Below are 26,178 nucleotides of genomic sequence, written 5' to 3' on the forward strand. Positions count from 1 at the left end.
TAAATAAGTAATTATTTCATTCCCTCGATAGTAAACGGTTCTCTAAGAAACAGTTCTTGGTTGTTAGCAAATTACATGGATACTGGTTGAGACACCAGAATCACAAATATGAATAAGTGCCGTACCGAACTACCGAACCCAATAGTCCTTGGAGAGAGAGAGAGAGACCAGCCCTATGGTTTGATGGATACTCCACAGTTGCACGGCGAATAATCTGAGGTTGGCAGCACATCGAGGGAGCATATAAATTGTTGAAGCTTCATGAGGTGCTCCATCACCTCCCGCTAATATCATGCACAACCCATTCATCGTGCAAAGAAGACCAAAAGTGTAAAACCAGAACTCATCCATGTGCAGAGACTATTGCAGATGAACAAGATGGTCTTTCTTCCCAATTCAGATAACAACTGCATGCCTACCAGACAATGGAGCTTGTAAATTCAAAGAGATCCCATCATTGATGTGAAGCAATCAACTAATGTTGTTGTCAAATAATTTTGAGTTAGAGATGTCAAGACAGAAAAAGCTGGAAGGAATTCTAATTCAAAATTAACCAAAAATACTTTTAACGGCACCTTCATTCTCCATGACTAGTGAAGATCTAAATTCCAGCTGATTCACCAAAATAAGCTCAGGGTTCAAAGAATTGATAAGAGTGAGCTAGACAAGAACTACATCGAGATATCAAATTACAACGTGACTGCATAAAAATGAAATTAGCTTGGTGTTTTTCTTGGTGCTTTTAAGTGGATAGTGGAAGTATTGTACCTTAGAACCGCCTTGATTTCTGTTGAGGGTATCCAGTATTTGGCATCCCCATTCCGGGATCCTTCCTTCGCAACTATTTCAGAGCCCAAGGACAGCATCAGTGTGAGAGAGACAGAATATTGGAAACACTTGAACTATAACTAAAAAGAAATGATTCTGAATGATATACCCAAAGAACATTGCTCTCTAAAGTATACCATAATCCTATGAACTAAAGTAATAGAATTAGGATAAAAAATAGAATCATAAAGATAATCTCCATACCATATGCCAGTGAGTAGCACTTCATAGCAGAGTCCACTAGCACACAATATACTTTCAAAGAAAGGAAAGAGACAAGCAAAGCCTAGTGATAATTAGCAATGAATTGAGATTAATAAACAGTGACAAGCATCCAACCTGTTGTTGATGAGCTTGAGAAGCAGCACGAGGCATAGGAATGTTATTAGGGTTTAAGCCTGCCATGCTTGCTTGAGAACTCAGATTAAAGGCTGCAATGCCTGGTGCACCCGGCATCCTTGGCATGCCCACCATAGGCATTTGGCGAGGAACAGGCCTAGCAGCGACTACAGAAGGAGCTGCCAGACTCCCTGAAACTGCATTCCCTGAAGATACCTGGACTTCAAAAGAGCAATACATTTAGCAGAAAGCCCAAGTTGATCTTAACTGGTAGATGTGAATTAATACACACTGCATGAAAAATTCAATAGTTGTGAAGTGGATTCTGTTAAGGTGAACTATAACCATGGACACTTGACTACAGACACCACAAGGGGAGAGAGATGGCTCGTAATTGTGATTGTCCCCTGTTCGGGTGGATCCCACTCTTCCATCACTGTACAACATTTCATAGTTCATGAACCCAATGGACTACAACTTTCCAAAAAGCTGCCATACAAAAAACATATTCCATACACTGGGGGAAAAGAATCATTACACCAACCATTGAAATTAATGGAAGGTGAATAAAAGGGTGGAACCCACCAGAACAGGAGATGACCCGAGTCCTCATCTCTCCATCACCATCAATCAAATTATCTCATGGTTAATGTCTTAATAACTGCATAATTATTTTTCATAGTCCACCGAAATATAGCATAATATTACTAGTTTCCATAAATAGTACAACTCATTAGATACAAATATAGATGCATTCGGTTAACCAACAAATATGTTCAAAACCTTGGAAAAGTCTATGGGCAAATACTGAACAACTTCACCTGCCCCAATTTTGTGGTTAGGAATATTTTCTTAGGGTAACTTTTTGAGGATGGATCCTCTTGATTATAGCAAATGTCCCCCATTGGGGGAAAAAAAAAAAAGGGCTAAATTGCTTCATGCCCCCAAGTAAAAGATAACCCACATGGGACCCCCCAATCGAAAAAGTCTTCACGCCAACCCCCCCCCCCCCCCCCCCCCAGAAAATACTCCTTACTATGCCTATTAGGACAAAAACACCACTTTGTTCATTAAACTATTTTCTTCTGACTTTTGAGAAAACCGCTCAATTTTCTGGCAGAGAACTGAAACCCATCCATTTTCCCGGAGACCAAAAGGCCATTTTTGGGCCAGAAGTCTACATTATCAGCTGCCTCTCTTCGATTCATCTGACTGCGCTCTCTCTCTCTCTCTCTCTCTCTCACACACACACACACACACACCCACCACATTTGTATTTCTCATTCTCTAATTCTTATCTCTTTCTACGACTGTGTTGCTGAGGAACCGGTGGCCTTCCATGGCTGCTCCTATGCTCACTAGAAGCTGCACACCCTTCTTCTAGCTATAAATTCATGTTACAGCAATGTCCTCTTCGGCTTCAACATATTTCTCCCTACCCAAAGTGCTCTCTCTCAACCTCTCTCTTTGCAAAAGAAGCAAACACATATTTTTCGGGCCAAAATCCTCCTCTTTTTTCTCTTATCCTGCAATTGTTAACTATGCCAAAGAAGCTGAGAAAACTGAAAACCATCACAGGCTAAAAGGCTTTCAGTTGCAGGATTGGAAACAGAGTGAAAGCGCTTGATGCTGCCCTAATCAAAAGAGAAAGGATTGGGACCCAACAAAATAATTTCTCTTCTTTCAACAAGAAGAAATGAAGTCAAATAATATAGGGAAAATTATAGAAACCCCCCCAATTTCAACTTTCTACACATCCTACCACCCAATACTTTTCGTATTACACCCTAAACCCCAACACTATTTTTCCTTGTATTTACCCCTCAGTCAAATAGTTAAAACATTTTAAGACCAAAATGCCTTTTTTCTCTCTCTTCCCCTTTTCAACCTATTTTTTTATATTTCTCTCAAACTCTCTCTCTATTTACCCAAAAAAAGTCTCACCTGTCCTCTCTCTCTACCTGTTTCTCTCTCTTCTCTCTACCCTCCCTCACCTTTTTCTCTCTATCGTTCTCTCTCTACCCTCAATGGGATCCGTAATGTCGAAACCTAGGACTAGTATAGCTTAGAGAGAGAGAACTCATTAGGATCATTCAGAGTGAGAAACTGATTTTTGCTTTAGGATGCTCTTTGGCCTATCATTCAAAGACTTTACCTTGAGGTCCTTCTCTCTAATGCTCCCCTTTGATGAGAGAGACTTTGGGACTGCTTGTGCCATTGAAAACAGAGCAGCATTGAAAATGGCAATTCTTATTATTTTCGAATTTTCAGTAGTCCGTAGCTGATCATGGGTTCTCATACCCTGGAACTCACCGAAGAATTTTTCTGCTGAGTTTTTGGCCTATTGAGCCTGACCACTATCTTGGTTTTGGGTTTTCTAAGGAGGTGGAATTCACGTTTTTTATTTGGGTTTGGGTTTTCTACAGAGAAAGAGTATTGGAAAGGGAGAGATCGAATTCTAGTTCTGATATGGGTTTTGCTTAGAGAGAGTATTGGAAATATGGGTTTTATTTAGAGAGATAGTGGGTTCGTTTCTGATATGGGTTTTGTTTATAGTGGAGGGGGAAGAGATGGAATTGTCATTTGGATTTAGAGAGAGAGAAAGATGGGGGAAATGGAACTCCAGTTCTGATGATATGGGTTTTGTTACAGAGAGAGAGAGAGACGTAAAATTCATTATTCTGGTTTCTGTTATGGTTTTTATTCATGTAAGGGGCACGCTCGGCTCTTTGCAGGTTGGGGCTCCTCCTGAGGTGGTGAATCAGCTGGAAGAGGTTTGCGTAGCCCCAGCAGCCACCTCCAAATCCTCTTCAACAATAGAAAGGGCAGGTATAGAGAGAGGTAGAGAGATAGGAGGGTCGAGAGAGAGAAAAGATGAGGGAGGGTAGAGAGAGAAAAAGTGAGGGAGGGTAGAGAGAAAGAGAGATAGGATGGGTAGATAGAGAAAGTAAGAGAGAGGGTCACATGTCTAAAAGGATAAAGAGAGAAAAAAGGGATGAGAGGGAAAAAGGGCATTTTGGTCTTAAAATGTTTTGACGATTTGAATGGGGGGTTACATACAAAGAAAATTAATATTGGAGTTTATAATACAAAAAGTATTGGGGGGTAAGATGTGTAGAAAGTTGAAATTGGGGGGTTTCTATAATTTTCCCAATAATACACAGACACACGCATGCAAGCGCGTGCGCACACACACATATATAGGCAATGATTTCATGTAACCATTGTATAATAATATGATGCAATAATCTTAAAAAACCATCTTATGGCCATTTGTTTGATCCAAATTTTGAAATATACACTCTTTTCATTCTAATGAACAATCACAAAAAAAGAAAAAATTGAAACACAACCTATAAAGTATTTTTTTAGCTCAGTTAACATAGGCCGTTCATTTTGGTGAGATGCTTAGATCTAGGCCTAAGAAGGATTTTTTCATTTCCAATTTTTTTGGATGGCTTTATTATCATTAGATGAACAATGTTAAAAAGGCAAAAAAATGATTTTGAGTTTATAAAGGCTAAGATCTTGAAATTCACAAAATGAATGGTCTAGATTCGTTTTTGGAGGGGACTCATTTTGACCATATCTAGTGTTCAAAATGAACTTTTCTTTTTGGGGGATTGATTATTGAGATGAAGAGAGTGTGTGTGCAAAATTTGGGGTCATACAAATACCACAAACATGGTTTTCTAGAAATATCGTCGCATTATACTATAATACAACCATTGCATTGGATCATTGCTCCACATATATATATATATATATATATATATATATATATATATATATATATACTTCTCTCTTCTTTTCCTTTTTTTTTTTCAAAATAATCCGACTGCTTTTAAATAACTTCAGATTAAGAATGGACAAAAGGAGTAGGATGCTTCCTTTACACATTCTCCGCACCTTCCCCACTTTCTCTCCTCTTTCTCTTTCTATATTCTATGGAGGTCCACCCCTTTTTATACCCCCTCAAGCACATTTACTCCGGACACCCTCTTTGCTCTTCTTTCTCACTCTTTCTTTTTGTGTTCTTGAAATGGAATTACATACTATGAGACTATTTATCTTTCATACAAGGAGGTCACAATTACTCTAGCCATTAAATGCCAAATTAGATGGCTTGGGGTGTGCAACGAAGTCCTAAATTCTTTTTTCGGAATTTTGAGTGTAGTCAATAGCATTGCTCACAACAGCATTGCTCACAACTACTTGATTTGAAATCTGAACGACAAGAGTATCCTGAAAATGCTGAAGTTCTAAAAAGGAGATGAGTCATTGTCATCGCCTCCGTCTTCCACCTCCCCTCAGCTGGGACCAGATTTACGATCTCTATCCCAAAACCCTCCCACCGCCTCCTAGACTTCAGGCCCTTCAACCTTCCCACATCCTTCTCCTTGGGAAGTCAAGCAGCCCTCTGTGGTAACTAAGCAACCCCTACAGGCCTCTTTCTCTCAGGTTGTTGCCTCAGCCAAAACAACCTTTGCTCCTATCGCCTCACCAGCTCTCTCTGCGAGGAGTCCCCACAACACAACTCCTTACCCCTTTTCTCCCCTTCTTAATATCTACCCCATCAGAGGAGTCTACACAGCTCAAACAAAAACTTTCCGCTTGCCTGGTGGGAAGTTTCGAACCCAGACGTGATGATGTCAGAGGTATTGAGAGATGGGTTAAATGCTTTTGGGGGGAGCCTAATATTACTTGCAGACGTCTTACTAGCGGTGACTACCTTTTTTCCTTTGTCTCTAGAATACACTCTGCATGTTTTACATAAGTCCATTTCCTTTGGCTGCAAAGGAGCCACATGTAACCTTCATGCTTGGTCCTCTACTCAAGGGTCTTTCAGGAAGCAGAGAATCTGGCTCACCCTAGACCACGTTCCCCTCCATGCGTGGTCCCCCTCTACGTTCAGGAATGTGGCGAAAGCCTATGGTAACCTGATCTCTACTCATTGGAAATCATTAGAAACTCTACCTCTTGGTTCCATCCGCCTCCTGCTAGAGGTTTTGGACACCAGCCATATTCCTTCTATCATCTGGCTTGAAGTAGATAACCTCTTCTTCTCGGTCTCTTTAACGTGGTCGGAGGCTTCTCCACCTTCTCCCCACTTCTTCAATCAAGCGGAACCACCTCAGCCAAAAGACTCAACATCCCAGTCCCGGACCACTGTGTCGAGGAAACACCGCCACTCTATGAGGTGCCAGCGGCAGCCTCCCTGCGGTTTGTCAGTCCCCAGGGTGCATTACCAGGGCAAGCCCCCCAAACCAACAGAGGCAACCATTTGGCGGCCACGTGGCGAAAATCCAGATAAGCCAGGTAACAGGAATGATGTCACTGAGCCCGCACAGCAGCCCGAAGGTGCCTTTCACCTGACAGGTTCCTGCCCTGAAGACGGCGTGACAGTTGCCCCTCTTTTTGTCTTCTTCTGACCTTGTACCTACCATTACTTGTCGACCCTGTAAAGAACCACTAGAAGACAGCGAGCCTGCTTTTTCAGCTCTGTCATCGAGCCACCACGACAGACCTAGCCCTTCCAAACCAATCAACCTAGCGGACAATAGGCCCGTCCAACCACAGGACCCTGCTCGTACCATGTGTTGTCAGCTTTAACTCCCTACTGCCATCAGCATCCCTCGACCACCACATCCCACCACGCGCCGCCCCATCCTGCATACCTGTCACCCTCCTTCCCCTCGCCTCTGCCCTTGCTGCTTTTGCCACCCACACCTGTCGGCTCGTCAACGCCCTTGCCCCTCCTCCAGCTGCCTCCCTTACCTACCCGCCCTTCATCCATCCCCTCTTGATGTGCCACCTCCTTCCCCTTCTTCCCCTGACGATAGCACGTGGCCTTTTCATTCCCGTCGAGATCCTACCCAACCTCTTTCTAACCCCTCTCATCCTCCTCCCTCAGCTGACTCTACCCTCCCTGTGGGCGCTCCTTGTTTCCCGCCACCCTCACCGACATCCCTGAACCTTGACCTTCACTCTGCTTCCACACCCCTTCAAGTGGACCCAGTGTAGGAGTCCACTTTGTTGGACCTTAACTCCCCTCCTTCTCAGTCTTCTCAGCCCCTGGAGCTCCTCCCCCCAAATAGTGCCCTCTCCTCCTCACCCATTCTTTCTCTAACCTTCCTTCCTCTACAACTAGCAGCAGAGCCTGAACCTGCAGTTTTCAATTCCCCCCTCTCTCGCTGCTGCAATGGACAAACACCAACTCCTCCCCTATGGTATCGTCGTTATGCATTCCACGGATCCCTCCCCCCTAGATCCTTCTTTGATTTCTTCTCTTCTTGCCCCTCATCTGTCTTACACTCCCCACCTAGTCCACATTTGCAAGGTCCGAACCCTACACTTCAACTACTCGCTCGATTACCCTTGGACCATCCCTCTTAGCCCCCCCCAATCCCACCACTTCCTTACTTATCTCCCCTCTTCTATCCTCTTTGGATCCTTCCACCCCTTTAGCCCTTATCCCCTCCCTCTCCAATTTTCAGCCCTTCTAAACAATGCCCCCTCACCACCCTCCCCAACCTTGGCCCAGGGTACACTGAGTGTAGTTCCTGCTACTTACGCTGGGCCCCTTCAAGTTGTCACGTCTGCCCTCCCTTCCCTCCCCCCGCCTAGTCCTGGCCTCATCATGCATCCCCCAGCTTTGTTTATCTCCCCGTCTCCCCCTACGCCTTATCTCTTAACCACTTTCTACCTTACCTCTAGACCTTTACCCTTCCAACCACATGCCTCTCACACTTCCAGCGCCTGTCATGGAGTTGCCCGAGGAACCTAGCATGCCCATCTCTCCCTTCTCGGAGAATGACAACACTGACGGGGTCGACGGGGATGGGAACAACAAAGACTTGTACAAAATGAAGGAAATATTTCGGATCATGGGGTTCCAACATGAAGGCCCTGAAGGACTGGCACACCGATTCCTACTCGCAGACACTCAGAGCCGACAGAAAGTCAATTTTAAAGGACAAAGAGAGCTACTCAATCTCCTACTAGAAAAATAAAAAATGATGGGTGTGGCACTCATCAACGCTAAAATCAGAGAGCTTATCCCAAATTGGTAACGCATAGTTGAGGACCTACCCACAACGTACCTTGGTCTACCTCTGGGATTGGGAAAACCCAAAAAGAGACATTGGTCTCACGTATTAGACAAGGTCAACAAGCGTCTGGCAAGATGGAAAGGGAGATACCTTTCTCAGGCAGGTCATACAACTTTGATCAAAACAACGTTGGTTAATGCTCCTGTTTACCTCATGTCTCTCTTCCATATGCCAACCTCAATGGCCAACAGCCTAGAACAACTCATGAGGAATTTTCTCTGGTCGGGACAGGCAAAGAGAACAAAATACCATTTAATTCTCTTGGGATAAAGTCTACTTATCCAAACATCTGGGAGGACTAGGGATCAAGACCCTAAGAAAACATAACCTGGCATTGTTAGGGAAATGGTGGTGGTGTCTAGCCACTCAAACTGATTCTCTTTGAGCTCAGGTCCTACGCAGCAAATATAAGATCTCTAAAGGAACTTGGATGCCTGAGAGGAGACCTCCGAACAAGGCTTTAGAAGGGTGGAAGTTGTTCACCTCCTCCCTCTCACTGTTCAAAAAATTCATCAGGTTTCATCAAAAAGAAGGAACAAGAGTGCGCTTCTGGCCAGATCTTTGCCTAGGGCACAAGCCTCTAAGGGACCTTTTTCCATCCCTTTACTTCATCGCCGCAAACAAAGACTCCACCATTGCTGAGGAAATGGTGCTGGCGGGAGGCCAAAGAGTGTGGAACCCCTCGTTCAGAACATAACTTTCAGAAGAGGAAAGCAACCACTTCCTCTCACTCTCGGGAGCTTTGCATCGCATTTTCATCTCAACACAAGGGAGGGACTTGATGGTATGCTCTCCTGCCCCCTCTGGTACCTTTTCGGTGGCCTCTTTTTACAAAAACCTTATCCAACCCCCCACCTTCCCTCTTAACCCATCCTCTATCCCATCTCAAGTTTGGTCCACAATAGCCCCCCCTAAAGTATAGACTTTCAATTGGATGGCGTGCTCCCAAAGGGCACTCACTGTAGACCAGCTTCAAAAGAAAGGGGTTCCTATCCCCAACAGATGTGCCATGTGTTTGGCTAAGGAGGAATCGAATCCTCACCTCTTCATTCACTATAACCTAGCTCACAACCTTTGGGTTGCAGTTGTTTGGCTTCCAATGGGTTACACCCCCGACGGTCAAGGACCTTATATCCTCGGACCACGCATCAAATTGGCCGAAGGTTGGACGAACCTTATGGAAGGCTGCCGTGGCAGCCACCATATGGGTGATATAGGTAGAAAAAAACACCAGGATTTTCCAAGGCCATTATACCCAAGGCTCAACACTTTTCACAAGGTTACGGCCTTAGTAACATTCTGGGCCTCCAACCATATGATCTTTACAGGTATCTCTGCAAACACTTTCCTCTATCAATGGGAAAATATCCTGTACCACCAGCCACGAAAGGTGCAAAGAACAAATAACTAGCTGCCTCCTCCAGAAGGCATCATCAAGCTTAACTTTGATGGGTGTTCTCTGGGGAACCCCAGCCCTGCGGGTGGTGGTGTCTTCAGAGAACATCTCTGCAATATTCTGTTCACCTACTCCGAGCACCTGGGCCATGAAGACTCTCAGTACGCCGAAGCCATGGCCTTGCTATTGGGCCTTAAAAGCTTCAATCAGTCTTGGGGACGACACCTTCCAGTGGAGGGAGATGCACGTAACATTATGTCATGGCCAACAGGGAGGTCAACACTTCCATAGTACCTCGCTTCGATCTTTGATGAGATTGTTTACATTTGCAGGGATATGGTCGTCTTCTGGAAGCATATCTCGAGGAAGTCAAACGAGTTCGCCGATCTCCTGACGAAGGATGGAGCTAGGGCCCAAGTATAAGACCAAACCCGATCCATATCCTTTTTTGCTCTAGACCACAAAGGGTACACATAGTAGATAATCTCTTTGTAATCAGGTATACCTATAAGCCCAATATTTTGTAACCTCACTGTAAATTGGGCCACGCCCAAAAATTGGGCCCGACATACATGGCTAACCCCAAAAAATGGGGGTAGAAGAAGTTATACAATCAAATGTCTATGGCTACACACACACACATGCACGAGTTATTCTAGAGAGGTTATTTTTGGTTAATATATCATTCACACCCCTTTCTAAACATCACTTGTATTTTGAGGGCTGTGAATAATAGAATAACCTTATATATGAGTGTGGTTTGCATCATAGTTGTAGGGATGGGAGCAGGAACGGTACCGGGATCGGGATTGGGAGCGAGGGATCGTGAAATGCTAGAAGATCCTTATGGTTGGGAAAGCGGTCTGTATAATGCACGTGTTAGGGATTGAGATTCTCATATGATAAGGGCTGGGATTCCAACCTTTTGGGGATCTTGATCCCGACCTTTTGGGATTTTGATCACAACTTTTGGGGGATCTTGCTACCAACCTGAAAGTATATATGTGTAATCTTTAAAGTAGGGATCTCATTATTGATAGCAAGCAAGCAATGCAACTCTATTAAAAAATAGTTGTGCTGCTAGCTAGCCATAAAACAAAGAAAATCATAAGTTTGGTTATTCTCTTGGTCTTTAAGGTTGGGATCGATATCCCCAACAGTAGGAATTAGGATCCCTATCAGTGGGGATCGAGATCCCAAAATTTAAAAATCAAGATCTTGAGAGACCCATTCGTGGAGCGACAAAATAGAGATCCTAGAAGGGAAGGCCTACCAAGTAGGAGATCCCTATAACTATGGTTTGTACAAGGCTTCAACCTTAAACAATCACAGTAAGATCACATCCATATCATATTGAAAGATGTATTTTGAGGTTGTTTTGGGGCGCCTTTGGCTTTCTTTACGAGAGAAAGCCAAGTGGCTACACATGTCCATACATGTTGTGAACTCCTCACATTGTAAAGAGAGTTAGCGGAGAAAGAAATAGTTCTTTTTCTTATCCCACAATCGCAAATAGCGAGCAAACACCAAATGAGTTTTGTTGTTAGCTAAGTCTTGTCCAAGCCCTAAAGGGGGCTTTTTGCTCTAGCCCAAAGAGGTGATCTTTAGTACTGAGTGTTGTTCATCAGAGTAATCCGAGTACAAAATAGTCAATCATGAGTCGCCAATCAATAGTTCCTAACTTATGTCAATCAGTAATCCATACATAAGCTACTCTAAGCAAACTTGGAAGTCAAAGAATTCTAACTCTCTCTCTCTCTCTCTCTCTCTCTCTCTCTCTCTCTATATATATATATATATATATATATATATATATATATATACACGCACACACATGCATACGCATTGGGTTTCAAAGAAAACAATACCGGCTGAGACGCCTGAACACTGGTTGACCCTTCAAAATCTGTGGTGGTATCAACTGGGCGAGCAGGATAGTTAACGGCCTTCTCTCCAGGTTGGCTTGGTACTAGGGCACTGAGCATTGATGCCACATATTACCTGGTCATATAAAGGAAAATATGGCGCAATGCATGCTTCATACACCATGATAAAGTGCTACCCAAGAAAAGCTAATAATGATATGCAAAGCATGCATATTACATGATTCCAGATTTTAGTAATGCCTAAATGCAATGGATATTCCTAACAATGAATGTCAATAAACTTACTTGCGTCCTGGTGGAGGTTCGATCCGAAAATACCTGAAAATGCAAAATGAAAATGTGGGAAATGATTTACGCAAAAATAAAGCACAACTGCCTGGATGCGAACAGCACAGCTACATTCAAATATTTTATTAAACAAATTCAACAACTACAAAATCCAACATCAGCAATGAGCTTCTCACTATCATGCCTTACTGATGTCAATAACAAGGTCTACACTAATAAAGATGGGAAGAAGGGTGAAACTAAGGAAGAGAATAGATGAAAGGAAGGAAGAACGCAAATGAAAGCACTGTGAAGCTTTTGTCAAGACTTGCATCTTCTAGATGCCTGGCAGTTTCTCTCCAATAGGGACTTCTAACCAACAGGGGATGTCTAGGAAGGCTTTTGGATTCAAAGGAGTTACCACATAGAATGCCAGTCAAGGATGCACCAGGGTGGTTTTATAACCAAGAGGTGGTCTTCCATTCTGACAAGCAGCTGTCAGGGATCTGCTTCACTCAGAGAGGCACAAGTTTTGTTATCCTAGTTGAGCTAGGAAAGAAGCTTATTGAAGAGAAAATCTCAAATTTCACTCTTGCATTCATCTTTGCTGTGTTACATATTTATAGACTCACAAGACCCATAAGTCACCCTTACAAATCCATGGGCTGTGTTTTACAAAACCATGGGCCTGATATAGACACGTTACTTCAACTTTACATAAAGATACATTACCTTTTACTTTTCACCTCAATTGTCCAGACCAATGTTGAAAAATGGCCTCCTAGGCACTCAGGCCCTAGAAGCATCGCCCAGGGCCAGTTGGGCGGGTTGGAGGGACATGCCACAAGGCGGGCACTTAGGCACCCAGGTAAGAGTGGTGACAGGCAGGGCCTGGGACAGGCCAGCCCTGGCATGGCCCGGCCCGACCCACCCCTTGTCCCCTTAGGGCTGACCCATGCCCAGCTGGACCCTAACAGGGCCAGGAGCAGGGCCAAGCCAGGCCGGGCTAGTCCTGACCCAGCCCAATCCTCAAGCCCTATTTTGTGGCCCAGGCCCTATCTGCCCAGTCGATTGCCAGCCCCATGCCCAGGTGCACCTATCTATGCGGCCCATGACAAATTATGGAGAAAGGGGCAAAAATGCCCCTCAAGTAGGGGCATTTTCAGTCTTTTTACCCTCTTTTCTTTGTATTAAGACAATGGGGGGGGGGGGTCATTTTAAACCCCCAAACGAGGTCATTTTAAACCCCCAAACCTTTGAAAATGCAATGACAATAGGTCTACATCATGGATCAGTATTGAGCCCATACTTCTTTGTCTTAATTATGGACGACTCAGCGCCTACAAGATGAGGTTCCGCTGTGAAAGTTGTTCGTGGATGACATAGTTTTGATTGATGAGACCTGAAACGACGTCAACACAAAGGTAGAACTTTGGAGGGATGCTCTAGAATCCAAAGGTTCGAAAATTATCCGGACTAAGACAAAGCATATAGGATGCAAGTTTAGTAATAATAGAAATAAAGGCGAGAAAGTAGTTAAGATTGACGGCCAAGAAATACTAAAAACAACACACTTTCGCCGTCAGAGGTCGATAATCTAGGAAACTTGAGAGATTGAGGAAGATTTCACACATAGAATCAGAGCTGGGTGGGAAAAGCGGAGATGTGCACCCGGAGTTTTATGATCGCTTCATACCAATGAAGCTGAATGGGAAGTTTTATAGGATAGATGCGAAACTAGCTTTGCTTTATGAGGTGGAATGTTCAGCAGTCAAGAAACAGTATACCCATAGGATGAGTGTTGCTGAGATGAGGATGTTGAGATGGATGAGTGGCAACACAAGAAGGGATAGAATTCGAAATGAATACATTTGGGAGAACTTAAGTGTGGCTCCAAGAAGCAATAAGATGAGATAAACTAGATTTATGTGGGCTGACAATGTGCAGACCCAGTATGGCACCTATTAGGAGGTGCGAGTCGGTTCAAGTGGAAGGCTCAAAAAGGGTAAAAAGTAGGCACAAAAGGACATAATTGGAAGTAGTGAGAAAAGACATGGGGGCTTATGGCCACACTAAGGGTATGGTCCTTGATAGAGCAGAATGGCAGACTAGGATTCATGTACCCGACCCTAAATAGTTGAGAAAAAGCTCTGATGATGATGATGATGTGTTTGTTTTTAAGACTATCCCAGAGTTTGGGGTCAAATAAAAATCCCAATTGGATGATCTTATTAAGGGTGTATGCTACTCTCTCTCTCTCTCTCTCTCGCTCTCTCTCTCTCTCTCAGTGTGTGTGTGTATGGGATTGTCTACAAAGAGACCATTTATCTTTTGTACAAGGAAGTCACAATCATTCCCACTCATTAGGTGAGTCAAAAAGTTTGAAAAATTTTTTTTGGAACTTTGTCTATTGAATGACACTCTTACAACCACCTTTTTTGAAATTTAAGGGATAAGAATAATTGTGACTTCTATGTACAGAAGATAACCGGTCTCTAGTGATATATATATGTATATATATATATAGGCTATAGTACAGCAAAGCCTATTAACTAAAACACATAACTACAGGGATTTATTTTGTGCTGAAACACATCTTTGATTTGAAGAATAAACAATTTTAAAAGAAAACGAAAATGCATTCTTAAATGCCAAGATCCATCGTCTACCAAATGGACAGCCTGTGTTCATTGGAAATGGCAAACTGTTTTTCTCCCTTTTCCGTGTGATTTTGATTCCCTTTTTTGAGATCTCCATGAGTGCAAAATTTGGGGTCCAATAAACCCTATATCTCCAAAAAGCTTTCAAATGAAAGGCATGCATAAAGGTACCATAATTCCTGCAACTTTGTAATTTTTTAAAGCACATAAGAGGCATTTCATGAGCCAATATTTACCCTGGGTAAATGAAATTAAGACAAAAAAATTAGCGCATGCATGCAGATATGTAGTACTCTACAATCAAACAAGAAGTCATTCCCAGATCATGATCCACTCATTCACTGGATGTTGTCCAAATTACCTGTAAAACTCAATTTGTTGGGATCTGGAATTGAACCTGAGTTTTGACATTAACAATTCCAGTGTTTCAAGGATGTTTTTGGGTATACCACCACCTCGTGATTGCTCCCCCTTTCATCTTAGTGAATTTGCACTCATGTCATGCTAAATCATTACTCACAAACAAGCAAAGAAAAAGAAGCAAACAAACAAGAGAAAAAGAAGCAAACAAACAAGTGACTGTGATTAATTCACACAAGAAAATTATTTGTATGTGCCTTGTCCATGCAAGCACAACACTCACTAGAAACACAAAACAAAAGAAATAGCCAACAAGATTCTTACTCATGCTCCAGAGCTTGAGCAGCAGTTACACGTTTCCGAGGATCATACCTGCAAAGGGCAGCATTTTGCATTTTAAAAGTAAATTACCAGAAAAAGTACCATAGGATTCTCAAGAATTCATCTGCTATATATCAAAACTCTACGCAAACGACAGACTACAGGTTAACTTTGACTGCACCACAAATTAACTTTCATTGCACTACAGGCTTCGCCCAAGAAGACAATTGAAATTGCAACCCTAGCTTGACAATGAGAGAGTTTGTGCACATGTACACAGATGCATTTTGAAACCTCAGAACAGCTCAAAGAATTTAAAGCTTAAAGCTTATACCAGTAGGCACTAACTAAATTACTTGTTGTGCACCAATGAACAGCATGAGTGTATTTGCTAACACATTTCCAGTTTAATTTTTTCTCGTCTTGGTGATATTCCAGATGCTTTCAAGAGATTGGATAAGGTAAAATTTATTTTTTTAAAAAAAAGTGAACTTCACTAGCTAGCTTTTCTTATCAGTAGCTCATTTGTTGATTTATCACCCCAAAAAAGCTTGTTTATTCAAGAAGACCAGAGCACACAGTACCGAGGCCAGAAAAGAATTTTTAGCATGTGGTGACTCTCTAGACATGAAACTGATTTTGTGCTATCTAGCTGATTAATGGTGACCTCATCTCATCCTCAACTAATATATTCCCTGAAAAGAGCCCCAGGAAAGATGTTAAGCCTTATCATAGCATCTGTTCAAGCTCAAAATACCTTTATTCAGTGTTTCCTATTATATTGATTCAGTGTTTACTGTTATAATAGTAAACGCAAGAATCTTTTGCCTTGGTTAATTGACTTCTCAGGTTATTGTCATTATCTTCAATATCCCTATTGAAAATTATTCAACCTTTTCTATTGTAATATCCAGATTATGTCAACAAACAAGAAACCCCCTCATATCAATGTACTAGAAAATTAACTACTCTCGAGATACTCCCACCTTGCTAGGACGACAAATAGAAAACCCAGGAAAATTCATGTAATCTGGTGCAAAGTCCTTTTACATTAATATCTTACCACACCAGGTGTAAAATTCATTTGCTGAAATTTTCCTTTTTTTTCTTCTTTTTTTTTTCCCCCACTGATTGTTGAAAATCTTCTTTTCTTTTCTATTCATATTTTAACAAAACAATCATATATTTAAGCAGCCATGCACACATGAAGAAAGAACAAGGCCTACACTGAAATTAAATGGCATATCATACTCGAGCATTTTGGAGAGAAGATCATATGCAGGAGTTTTCTGAGGAAGATGAACAACACTGTGGAGTCCAGGGTTGTCACTGTCAAAAATGTGCAGCAAAGCGAACTCTAAATCACCGTACAAACTGATAACTCAAGCACTATCTCCAAAATTAATATCAATTAAACTGAAAAAGAAAAGAACAACACTTATTATTTAGAAAGGCGACACTTACTATTTACGGCTTTGGATATGTTGTTGATCATTTTGCCAACATGGGAGATTCACAAGAGTAGGCCATTTTTCTTGGGTGGGATGGCCTGTTAGAAATAGCAAATAATGCAGTTATCTGAAAAATGATGGGCCTGGTTTCCAAAAATCAGGGTATGAAATGTTACAGTTACCTAAAACTTTAAATATCTTCTCCAATTGATCAAGCTGCAAGAATACAAACAAACGGAAATGACTTCACTCAGCTTGTGCAAAAATATTTAAGATACCATGGCAATGACAAAAAATAACAGCAGATGAGACCAAACAGATTACTTGCAGAAGTGTATCATAGTTACCTGGAAAGGGTTCGGTGTAGCTTTGACCTCCACTCCTTGGAATAGTGGCTTTAAAGTGAGCAGTTCGGCAAATATGCATCCAACAGCCCACATATCTATGGCAATTAAGGATAAAATAATATCCTACACACCTTTTTTTGAGGGGATATACGCAGAATACAAACTTGAGACCAAATGAGTATATCAAAATCTCATGTCATATTATGAAAACTGGAAGTTAAGGGCGATTGTTGGTAGTAGAAGTTTGAAATATAAAATGAAACAGGATACCGACAGCACTAGTGTAGTGCTTGGCCCCAAGAAGAAGCTCAGGTGCACGGTACCATATGGTGACCACAACCTGCCAGTGCCCCACATCAATTAGAAGTGCAGCAACAATCAGAAAGAACTCACTGGAAGTGAACGCTATGCTCCAACTGTCATGCACAAATAGATAATATGCCTTGGTTTTAACCAATAACATGATAACTCCAATATCAAATGCAGATACCCATTCTATTACCATGATGGAACTTCAACATCAAATGCAGGAACACAAAGAAAGTTTCCTAAAACATTTAAAGAAAAATATATAGGCATTCCATCTGACAAAGACAATGAACTACTTTTAATTGTTTAAACGAAAACCAATGACACAACTGATTTACGGGACCACCACATATTAAAAGTATCAATAAGGCCCAACAACAACAATGGAAAATTAGTTCACATATGAGATGAAAGCAACTATTCAGCAGTAGCTTGCATTTTTAAATGGGTACTAAACAGTTCTATGTTTTACTTGAATGCAAATAAGCCTCTAGATATAGAATAAATAAGAGACACCACAAGTAAAGAGTAAATAAACAATTATAATCACACGGACCATGGAATAATCATTATTATAATCACATGGACCATGGAATAATCATTCTTACCACAGCCATCCAAACATAATAATTCAACCCATCCATGACATATAAGCAAACACAAAAAGCCACATGCATAACGATGATACACATTCACCAATACCAGTACAGAGATATATATACATTTACTGTCATTAACAGAACAAATCATATGGCACTGATGTGATCGAATATAAACAAATTCTCCAGTGATCTAGTAGTCTCACTAGGTGGTAAGGTCCTGTTTGTATTATGCCAAACAAATATCAGCAAGTTACACATGTCGAGTAAACACAACAACAAGATTTATAAAGACAAAACAATGACCCAACAAGACAGTGAGGTGGATCCTTATTTGAAATAAAGGGGTGGCATGGATGGACAACACAGTTTTGCAAAGATAAGAACATGCATAGGTCTGCAAAACTCAGATCATTCAAGCACACGTAATTTCACTTAGACTACACAAATATTTTTCAATCCACCAAAAAAACATATTATAAAAAACAGACATGCATAGAATAGAATGAGGTTTTGGAAATCAAATGAGAACTTAATCCTGTTATTTTTAGTAGAACAACAACCTTTTCTTCAATTGTAAAATAGAGTAACACATTTAATCAGAAAAAAAACAAAATAAAGAGAAAATTTTCCCCACCCCATTGTCAGATAAGGGTTTCAAAGGTGCCTGGTAAATTCTGGCAAGCCCAAAATCAGCAATTTTTACAACCCCCTGCTCGTCCCCCTCACCCATAACCTGATTCCACAAGAAATCAAGATTAAATTCATAATATACATAGAAAAGTTTGCAAACCTGACAATAATTTTTTAGTGTATGAGCAAGCATGCCAATGAAAAAAGAACACAAAATTCATTAAAGAATCTAATTCTTCCAGATCAAAATGTCAAAGGCATACCAGAATATTAGATGGTTTAAGATCTCGATGAATTATCCAGTTACTGCACCAAATGGTAAAAAATGATAGAAGTCATGTAACATTTTAACTGCTAAGTTCCAGACTTAAAGTACATTGTTGAATAAAAGTCGTCATAGTTAAAGTCCAAAGGAAAAATTGTAAAAACTCTTTTTCCTTAAAAAAAAATAGATCATAAAATGCTTGAGTCTCCACCAAGAACATGGGGTAATAAAACCCTACCTGTGGAGGTAGTTCAGCCCATTGAGCAATTGCCACAGCAAAGACTTGACAGTATATTCTTTGATGGGCTGAGAAACCTTTTCCCGGTGATGCTTGATGATCTCCTGGTGTAATCAACAAGCATTACAACAAAAAACATATTTGCACCCCAGTTAAATCATCATCATTTGACATGTTAAGTGTTGTTTGTCACTGTCAACAGGAATAAATACATCCATGATCGAAAAAAATGTTAACCCAGACATGATAACATGACTTGTGCATACATGGCATAAGCCTAAAGATCAGAAAGCTGGTACAAATTGACAAGGGAAAGAAAAAAATAAAAGAAAAAGAGAGATAGGACAGTGAATTAATTTATAAAAGATTATTTGCAATTCAATTCAGTGAGAGCATAAAAATAAATAAATAAATAAACAACACCTGGAGTCCAGGACCCAAAACAACTTGAGTTATGTGCTTCTAGTTCAGTTACAGCTCCTGAATTGGCTGCCCGTTGAACTTTTCTAAAAAAAATTTCATTCATTCAGTGTTTCTATCACAAGTTCTTAAACAATAATTAACTATTAAGGACAGATAACTCCAAAAATTAAAATTATTTCATTCACGAATAAGTTGAAAATTGGATTCCTTTCTTTTCATGAAGGTGGCATACACTTATGTGTCGCATATACATTAACTTGCACCATATAGGAGAAAAGAAAGGAACACATGCAAAAAAAAGTGACACCAAAACCAATGTCAATCGAGAAAAGGCAACCTAGAAAATCTAACCTTTGAATAGTGAACAACTATTGCCAGTCTGTAAAGTATTAGGAGTAGACAATAGGCTCGCATTGGTCTATTTTATTCCCTAAAGAGGCAATATAAAAGAACATCAAAATATAATAGGCTAAAGCATGAAGATGTACACATTAGATAACAAAACCTACATAACAATTATCCAATGCCTGGGCAAGACTACAATAGCTGGCAACATTTGTCAAGGAGACAGTTACATACCAAAATACAATCAGGAAAGGAGAAGCAACATGACAAGAAAACTAGCTTTATGTATCTAACACTCTCTCCAGCTCAACCATGTCAATAGAGATCAAGAAAGGAAAGTTTTCCCATAAGGGAGAGATAGAGCACCAATGCATCATTAGAGTAAACAACTAACAAGTCCATCATCATTGTCGTCGTCAGAGATTTTTCCCAACAAAGTGGGGAGGGCAATATAAATCATGGTTTGTCATTCTACTCTATTAAGGGTCATACCCTCAGTGAAGCCATAAGTCCCCATATTTTTTCTCACTACTTGCAACCATGTCCTTTTGGGCCTACCCCTTGCTCTTTTTGAGCCTTCCACTTGAACTAACTCGCACCTCCTAATAGATATTGTATTGGGTCTGCGCCACATATGACCAGCCCACCTAAGTCTACTTTCTTTCATCTTATCACCTATTGGTGCCACACCTAAATTCTCCAAAATATATTTATTTCGAGTTTTATCCAATCTTATCTTGCCACTCATCCATCTCAACATCCTCATCTCAGCTATACTTATTATAGGTATGTCATTTCTTGACCACCCAACATTCTGCCCTATAAAGCAAAGTTGATCTCATAGCTGTCATATAAAACTTTCCCTTCAACTTCATTGGTATGCAGCAATCCCATAAAACTCTGTTTGTACATCTCCATTTCGCCAACCCAACCCTAATTCTATGTGCGACATCTTCCTCAATTTCTCCAAGATATCGAAGGTGCATTTATTTTGGTATTTCTTAGCCATCAATCTTAACAACTTGTCTCTACTCCTATTATTACTAAACTTGCATTCTATATACTTTGTCTTAGTCCGACTAATTTTAAAACTTTTAGATTTTAGAGCATTCCTCCAAAATTCTAACTTTGTTTCAGTTCTCATCGATCAAAACTGTGTCGTCCAGGAACAACATGCACCACGGTACCTCATCTTGTAGGTGCCTAGTTAAGTCGTCCATAGCTAAGACAAAGAGGTATGGGCTCAATGCTGCCCCTAACGTAAACCTATTGTCACTGAAATCTCACTCGTCTCTCTACTAGTTGTTTGTACACTAGTTAGCGCTCTCTCTGACATATCTCTCACCAAGTCGATGTATTGTCTAGAGACTCATTTCTTTTCCAACATCAACAAAATCAAATCTCGAGATCCTCTATCATAAGCTTTTTTTAGATCAATAAAGATCATGTGGAGGTCCTTACTCTTCGCCCCAAACTTTTCAATCAATTGCCTAAGTAGGAAAATAACCTCAATTGTTGACCTCCCTGGAATAAATCTGAATTGCTTTTCTGATACACTTGTTTCATGTCTTAATCGTTGCTCGATCACACTCTCCCACAGCTTCATAATGTGGCTAAATTTGACCCCTCGATAGTTCGCAACTCAACAAGTCTACGATAAAGCCAATTCGCAATAGATAGGAAGAAAACAAAATCTATAAGCTAAATATTATAGACTACAAGTTATGTTCTATAACTCTAGACAGCCCAAAGCACCAAACACCATATAAGACAATTAATTTGGATCAAAAGAGGTGTTAGTTGTGGTGTCTAAGCTATTTTTTCCGTTTTATAAATGTCCTAACTCAACCATGCACTTTGTGCAATGCAACGATCCCTTTTTGCCCAGTTGTAAAGTCCACTAATTGTGTTTAAACAATTGAGAAGCAAATCCTCACAAAAAGAAAAAAAACATTTTCTAATATAGAAATCATTTTGGAAATGAAAATCGCCATAATTGAAACTTCAGAAAAAAGAAATTGATCATATGAAGATACTTGCATTTTTTATGCTTCGAAATTCTAAAACAATTAGCTGATTAAATTTCATGATCAAAGTATTAACATGTTATGGTTTGACAAATCAATCAAACCTCCTCCATATGGTCCCTCTGTACCATAAACCTCGTGAAAAGTTTAATAGTCACTCCCTCCCCTCCCCCCCCCCTCTCCTCCTCGTCCTCCCCTTCTTCTTCTCCCTCGATCCCCTATCTCTCTCACACAAACACACACACACCCAAGAACTGTGACTTTGGATTGAAACTCCCTCCCTCCTTCCCTACCTCCCTCACACACACATGCAAGAACTGTGACTACAGATTGAAACGAAAGCATGGAATTGAGTCCATCTCACAATATTTAATCACTACCTCATAAACCCCAAGCACTCAAACAAAGAGATATACTATACTAGGAACAAAGAGTCGGTATCACATCTTCTCAGATTATAGCTCCTATTACCCATGCCTCTAACCATCCACTCCATAAGGCTAATGGACTCCATGAAAACCCTAGTCTGAAAAAAATACTAACGATGCATGTGCACCTATTTCCAATCTCAAATCTCTATTGGATAGGGAGTTATTGTTACATAGAATAAAACTTATCCTCATTATCAAGAAAAAAATGGGAAAAGAAGATGAAAACCTGCCCTAAAATGTGTCAAGAAAAAAAAAAAAAGCTAATTTGAAAGGCCAATCAACTTCAAAGAGACTGGCACACTCAAGGACAACAGGATTGGATGCAATCTGAAGTTGAATAAGTCAGTTGAACACCAAGATCATAGACAAGGGAAGACAATGAAGAGGTTAAACAAAGCCTAATATTTGGTAGCCACAGTTGTTAGCCCAGCTCACTCGATCAGATAATTAAATGGACGAAGCACTCTCACCATCATTAAGATCTAAGGCATTTATTAAGTTTGCACAAAGGATGAATTACTTAGTTATTCAAAGGAGTTCTTAATTATTTTCAAATAAAGAAAGAAATTCAAAAAGCATAAAGAAAAAACTTTTACGTAAATATCTACTTCATCATTTTGTCTCTGGAGGTTAGTCAATATTAGTTTTTTATGAACCAAGCAACATCAAACAAAACATGAAATCAGTATCACAAGGGTGACAGCTATATAGAAAACCATTCCAAACATTTATTTTTCAATGTCCAAATCTCATAGGAAGGCTCTCTGTACAAAATGATAGAAAACCAGACCTTGAGACAGAAGAGAAGTTCAATGATGCATGCCAATGGATTTTATCCACCACTCACACAAACATTAAGCATTTATCACTAAGAACCAAAAGTGGACAAACTATCAAGATACCAGACTACCACACATTGTCCATGATCAATCAACCGCATGCATATTTTCCAAGCACATGTGTCCATTGACTAATAAACGAAGGAGACGTTTTAAAAGAAAAAAAAAAAATGAGATAATACTTACATAGATGTCATGCTCAGCATAGTCAAATGCTAGATATAGTGACATGTCAGAATGATTTATGTGTACATTCACAAGCTTCACAACATTTTCATGAGATATTTCTCGGAGTAGCTGCAACAAAAGTCAAAGAGACTATCAGCAAAATGCATAACTATTCAAACAGGAGGAAAGTAAGAAACAATGTAATATTGTGCCGTACTTCAATTTAAGAAATTTACACAGACATGGCTGTTAAACCAACATCGAATGTTTAGAGGAAACATCAATGCCATTGTTTCTGCCCAAATTATCTGGGTTTATCTCACTTATAAGAACCGTATGACAGTGGAGAAGCCCCATGAAATATCGAAAACATCAGGGTATCATATGCATCTGTTAAAATCCCCCTCAAGAAACATGAAATTAATGGATGATATAGCACTAAAAGATAAAGGGACAAGGTGTCTCCCCATTCACGATGACTAGTTGAGGAATAAAACTTGATTGTGGACGAAGATTATGTGTGCAGCTAAAAAAGGCATGTTTCAAAACTTTATGCTCTGATCCCTAAAATGAAAGGACATAAATGCCCATTCCTTGCCGATTGTGTCTTCTAGTGCCCACAACCTTAGAAAGGGTACCTAAGTATAACGAGTCATAGTTGAGTATAGTTTAAGCACTCAAGATAAGGGACATAAATAACAGTTCCTCGCCAATTGTTTCTTGTAGTGCTCATGATCTTAATAAGGGTACTTAACGAATTGTCTTTGTGTAAGTTTTCATCACTCAAGAAAAGGACATAAATGCCTATTCAGGCCAATTGTGTCTTATAATGATTATAACCATAACAAGGGCACTTAAGTATTAAGAAGTCCTGTAAATAGGTTTGAATTTAGTTCATCACTACATGAAATCTCCCTACAGAACCAAGATGCATAACCAATGAACTCCAGAAGGATCTGTTTCTGAGATATTCAAATCATTTTCACTATCATTCTTTAATATTACATGGATATGCCACATGCCTTACTACTGTTTGCAGCTTTGTAACAGAAAATTTGTGCTTTACACAAAACAAACAATTGTATCCGTCATACATACATACTTATTTACTTGATGTGTGTATGCATTAGCATGCATCTCTTAAAGCACCACCCTTATATAACATTATGCATCACATTGTATCTTTAATTCAGCAATATCCCAAAATTTCACATATTTCCTGGTTTCTGTTTACAAGTATCCTTAATATAACCTCCTTGTTACAGGACATATCACTTGGTGGTAAACACTTGTACACCTCACTTCACTCTTTAAAACCAGGTCGAAACCCAAATAAATCTCCTGAAGTAGCTCAGAGATCATTTATAGCTCTGGCCAATCCATTTGGACCCTGGCTTGATTGGTTCTACTATAAACGATTGCGACACTACATTCCGAGTTTGAACCCTCCTCTGACCTACCAAAAGAAGCACATAACAGATCCCAAAATTCAGGAAAACTTGTATTTTCTCATAAGGAGATCCAAAATGTTCAGCAAACCCCATCAACAAAAGTGGACTCAGAGTCAACACATGACAGAATCATAACCCATAAAAGACCCTTAAGCCATCAGTTAGATGATAGGTTCTCCACAAGAGCAGCTCTCCCTCTCAAACACATGATGATTCATTAGGAAATTTGGCATATACATACTCATGTTTTGCCACCCCGACACCCTTGCTCATGTTTAGACTTTCAATTCCCTTGTAAAGAGCTTCTTTACATATTTGGTTAATGCTGAAAAAAGTCCTGAGCAACCACACGTTTTTTATCATGACACTGCAGTTCTCTACATCAAATCACAAGTAATTGGATTCCAACAAAACCACATCCACAATTAACACGTATATCATAAACCAACCATACACGTGCCACCATTTGTTTTGATAAACAACTTCCTATCCATTTCTGAAACCCAATCTCTCTAAATTTTATCCAGAAACAAAACCTTAGTTATCACCGAAGCAACAATTCAACAACCAAAACAGCCCACTGCAATAACATATATTCTATTCAAATTCAATTTGACGACCATCACCAAATTGAATAACCAAAATAATACCGGAATCATCATTAAGAAAAAACAACAACAATTAAGGATGCACTAAATTTAATGCAAAAAATTGCAGACGATTAAAGAAAAAGGTAACTCTAAAAGCATGTACCATTATCTCCCGAATCGCAGTAGGAGAAACACCATCTCCATCCTTAGATCCCTTGAATTTCTTGATGGCGATGCACTTCCCCTTATTACTAGCAAGCTTACTCTTGGCCAAGAAAACCAGGCCATAAGTTCCCTCTCCTATCTTTCCAACCAAATCGTATTGCTGTAACCAAGCTGGACGATTGCTTCTGGTGCCATCGCCCATCTGCTGAAGCTTTGAGAAGCCCTAGGGCAAAACTGGATCGAGAATCAAGGCAAAGATGGGTCGAAATTTGCGGCAAAATGTAACAGTCCTCAAGTATGCTTTGAAACTAACTGGCGTGTCCGGAAAATGGATAATTTTGTTGGATGGCAGTCCAATGCTACGAGGTACAAAGATAAATTTTGTTTAATTTCTGCAAATTTCTCAAACGGGACTACAATCTTCTAATGAAATTTTGAAATGACCGTTTGGGCCCCTGAAACCCTTTTCAGGATTCGTGCATAAGATTTAAAAATGCATATATGGATCGGAGTCCACCGTTGGTTTCTGGTCGGTTCTATATCTAGGACTGTCCGACTCGAAATCTGGATAGGCTTTAGGCCAGGCCGGGTAAACGCCTCGTTGAACTGTGTCAAAATGTCTGGTCGGTTCTTTATCTAGGACTGTCCGACTCGAAATCTGGATAGGCTTTAGGCCAGGCGGGGTAAAAGGGTGGTTGAACCGTGTCAAAATATCTGACCCGAAATTT

At 40.3% G+C, this 26,178-nt stretch overlaps 1 protein-coding gene across 18 annotated transcripts; it reads right to left on the bottom strand.

Moving 5' to 3' along the window:
- On the bottom strand, positions 1–25,914 carry CDKE;1 (cyclin-dependent kinase E;1). Of its 18 annotated transcripts, none has more exons than XM_088865485.1 (18): positions 25,449–25,914; positions 23,263–23,373; positions 19,435–19,517; positions 19,012–19,115; positions 18,772–18,814; positions 18,513–18,611; positions 17,238–17,307; positions 16,968–17,062; positions 16,803–16,836; positions 16,634–16,718; positions 16,421–16,498; positions 15,173–15,220; positions 11,847–11,879; positions 11,544–11,652; positions 1,168–1,383; positions 769–841; positions 576–612; positions 1–415 (listed from the first exon to the last, which is right to left on the bottom strand). In XM_088865485.1, exons 6-16 carry the CDS (start codon positions 18,606–18,608, stop codon positions 770–772), a joined length of 936 nt encoding a protein of 311 aa, XP_088721611.1. In that variant the 5' UTR covers positions 18,609–18,611; positions 18,772–18,814; positions 19,012–19,115; positions 19,435–19,517; positions 23,263–23,373; positions 25,449–25,914; the 3' UTR covers positions 1–415; positions 576–612; position 769. The 18 variants fall into 18 exon arrangements, 10 of the variants coding, with proteins under 10 accessions (XP_088721611.1, XP_088721608.1, XP_088721610.1 ...); XM_088865482.1 differs by lacking the exon at positions 576–612 and adding an exon at positions 19,786–19,864; XM_088865484.1 differs by lacking the exon at positions 576–612 and adding an exon at positions 19,786–19,864 and having other exon boundaries at positions 19,435–19,512; positions 25,449–25,808.
- Positions 25,915–26,178: the final 264 nt, after the last annotated feature.

This window comes from Amborella trichopoda, chromosome 4, assembly GCF_054954075.1.
Source record: "Amborella trichopoda isolate Santa Cruz 75 chromosome 4, AtrichopodaSantaCruz75HAP2 v2.0, whole genome shotgun sequence".
Lineage (NCBI taxonomy): Eukaryota > Viridiplantae > Streptophyta > Magnoliopsida > Amborellales > Amborellaceae > Amborella > Amborella trichopoda.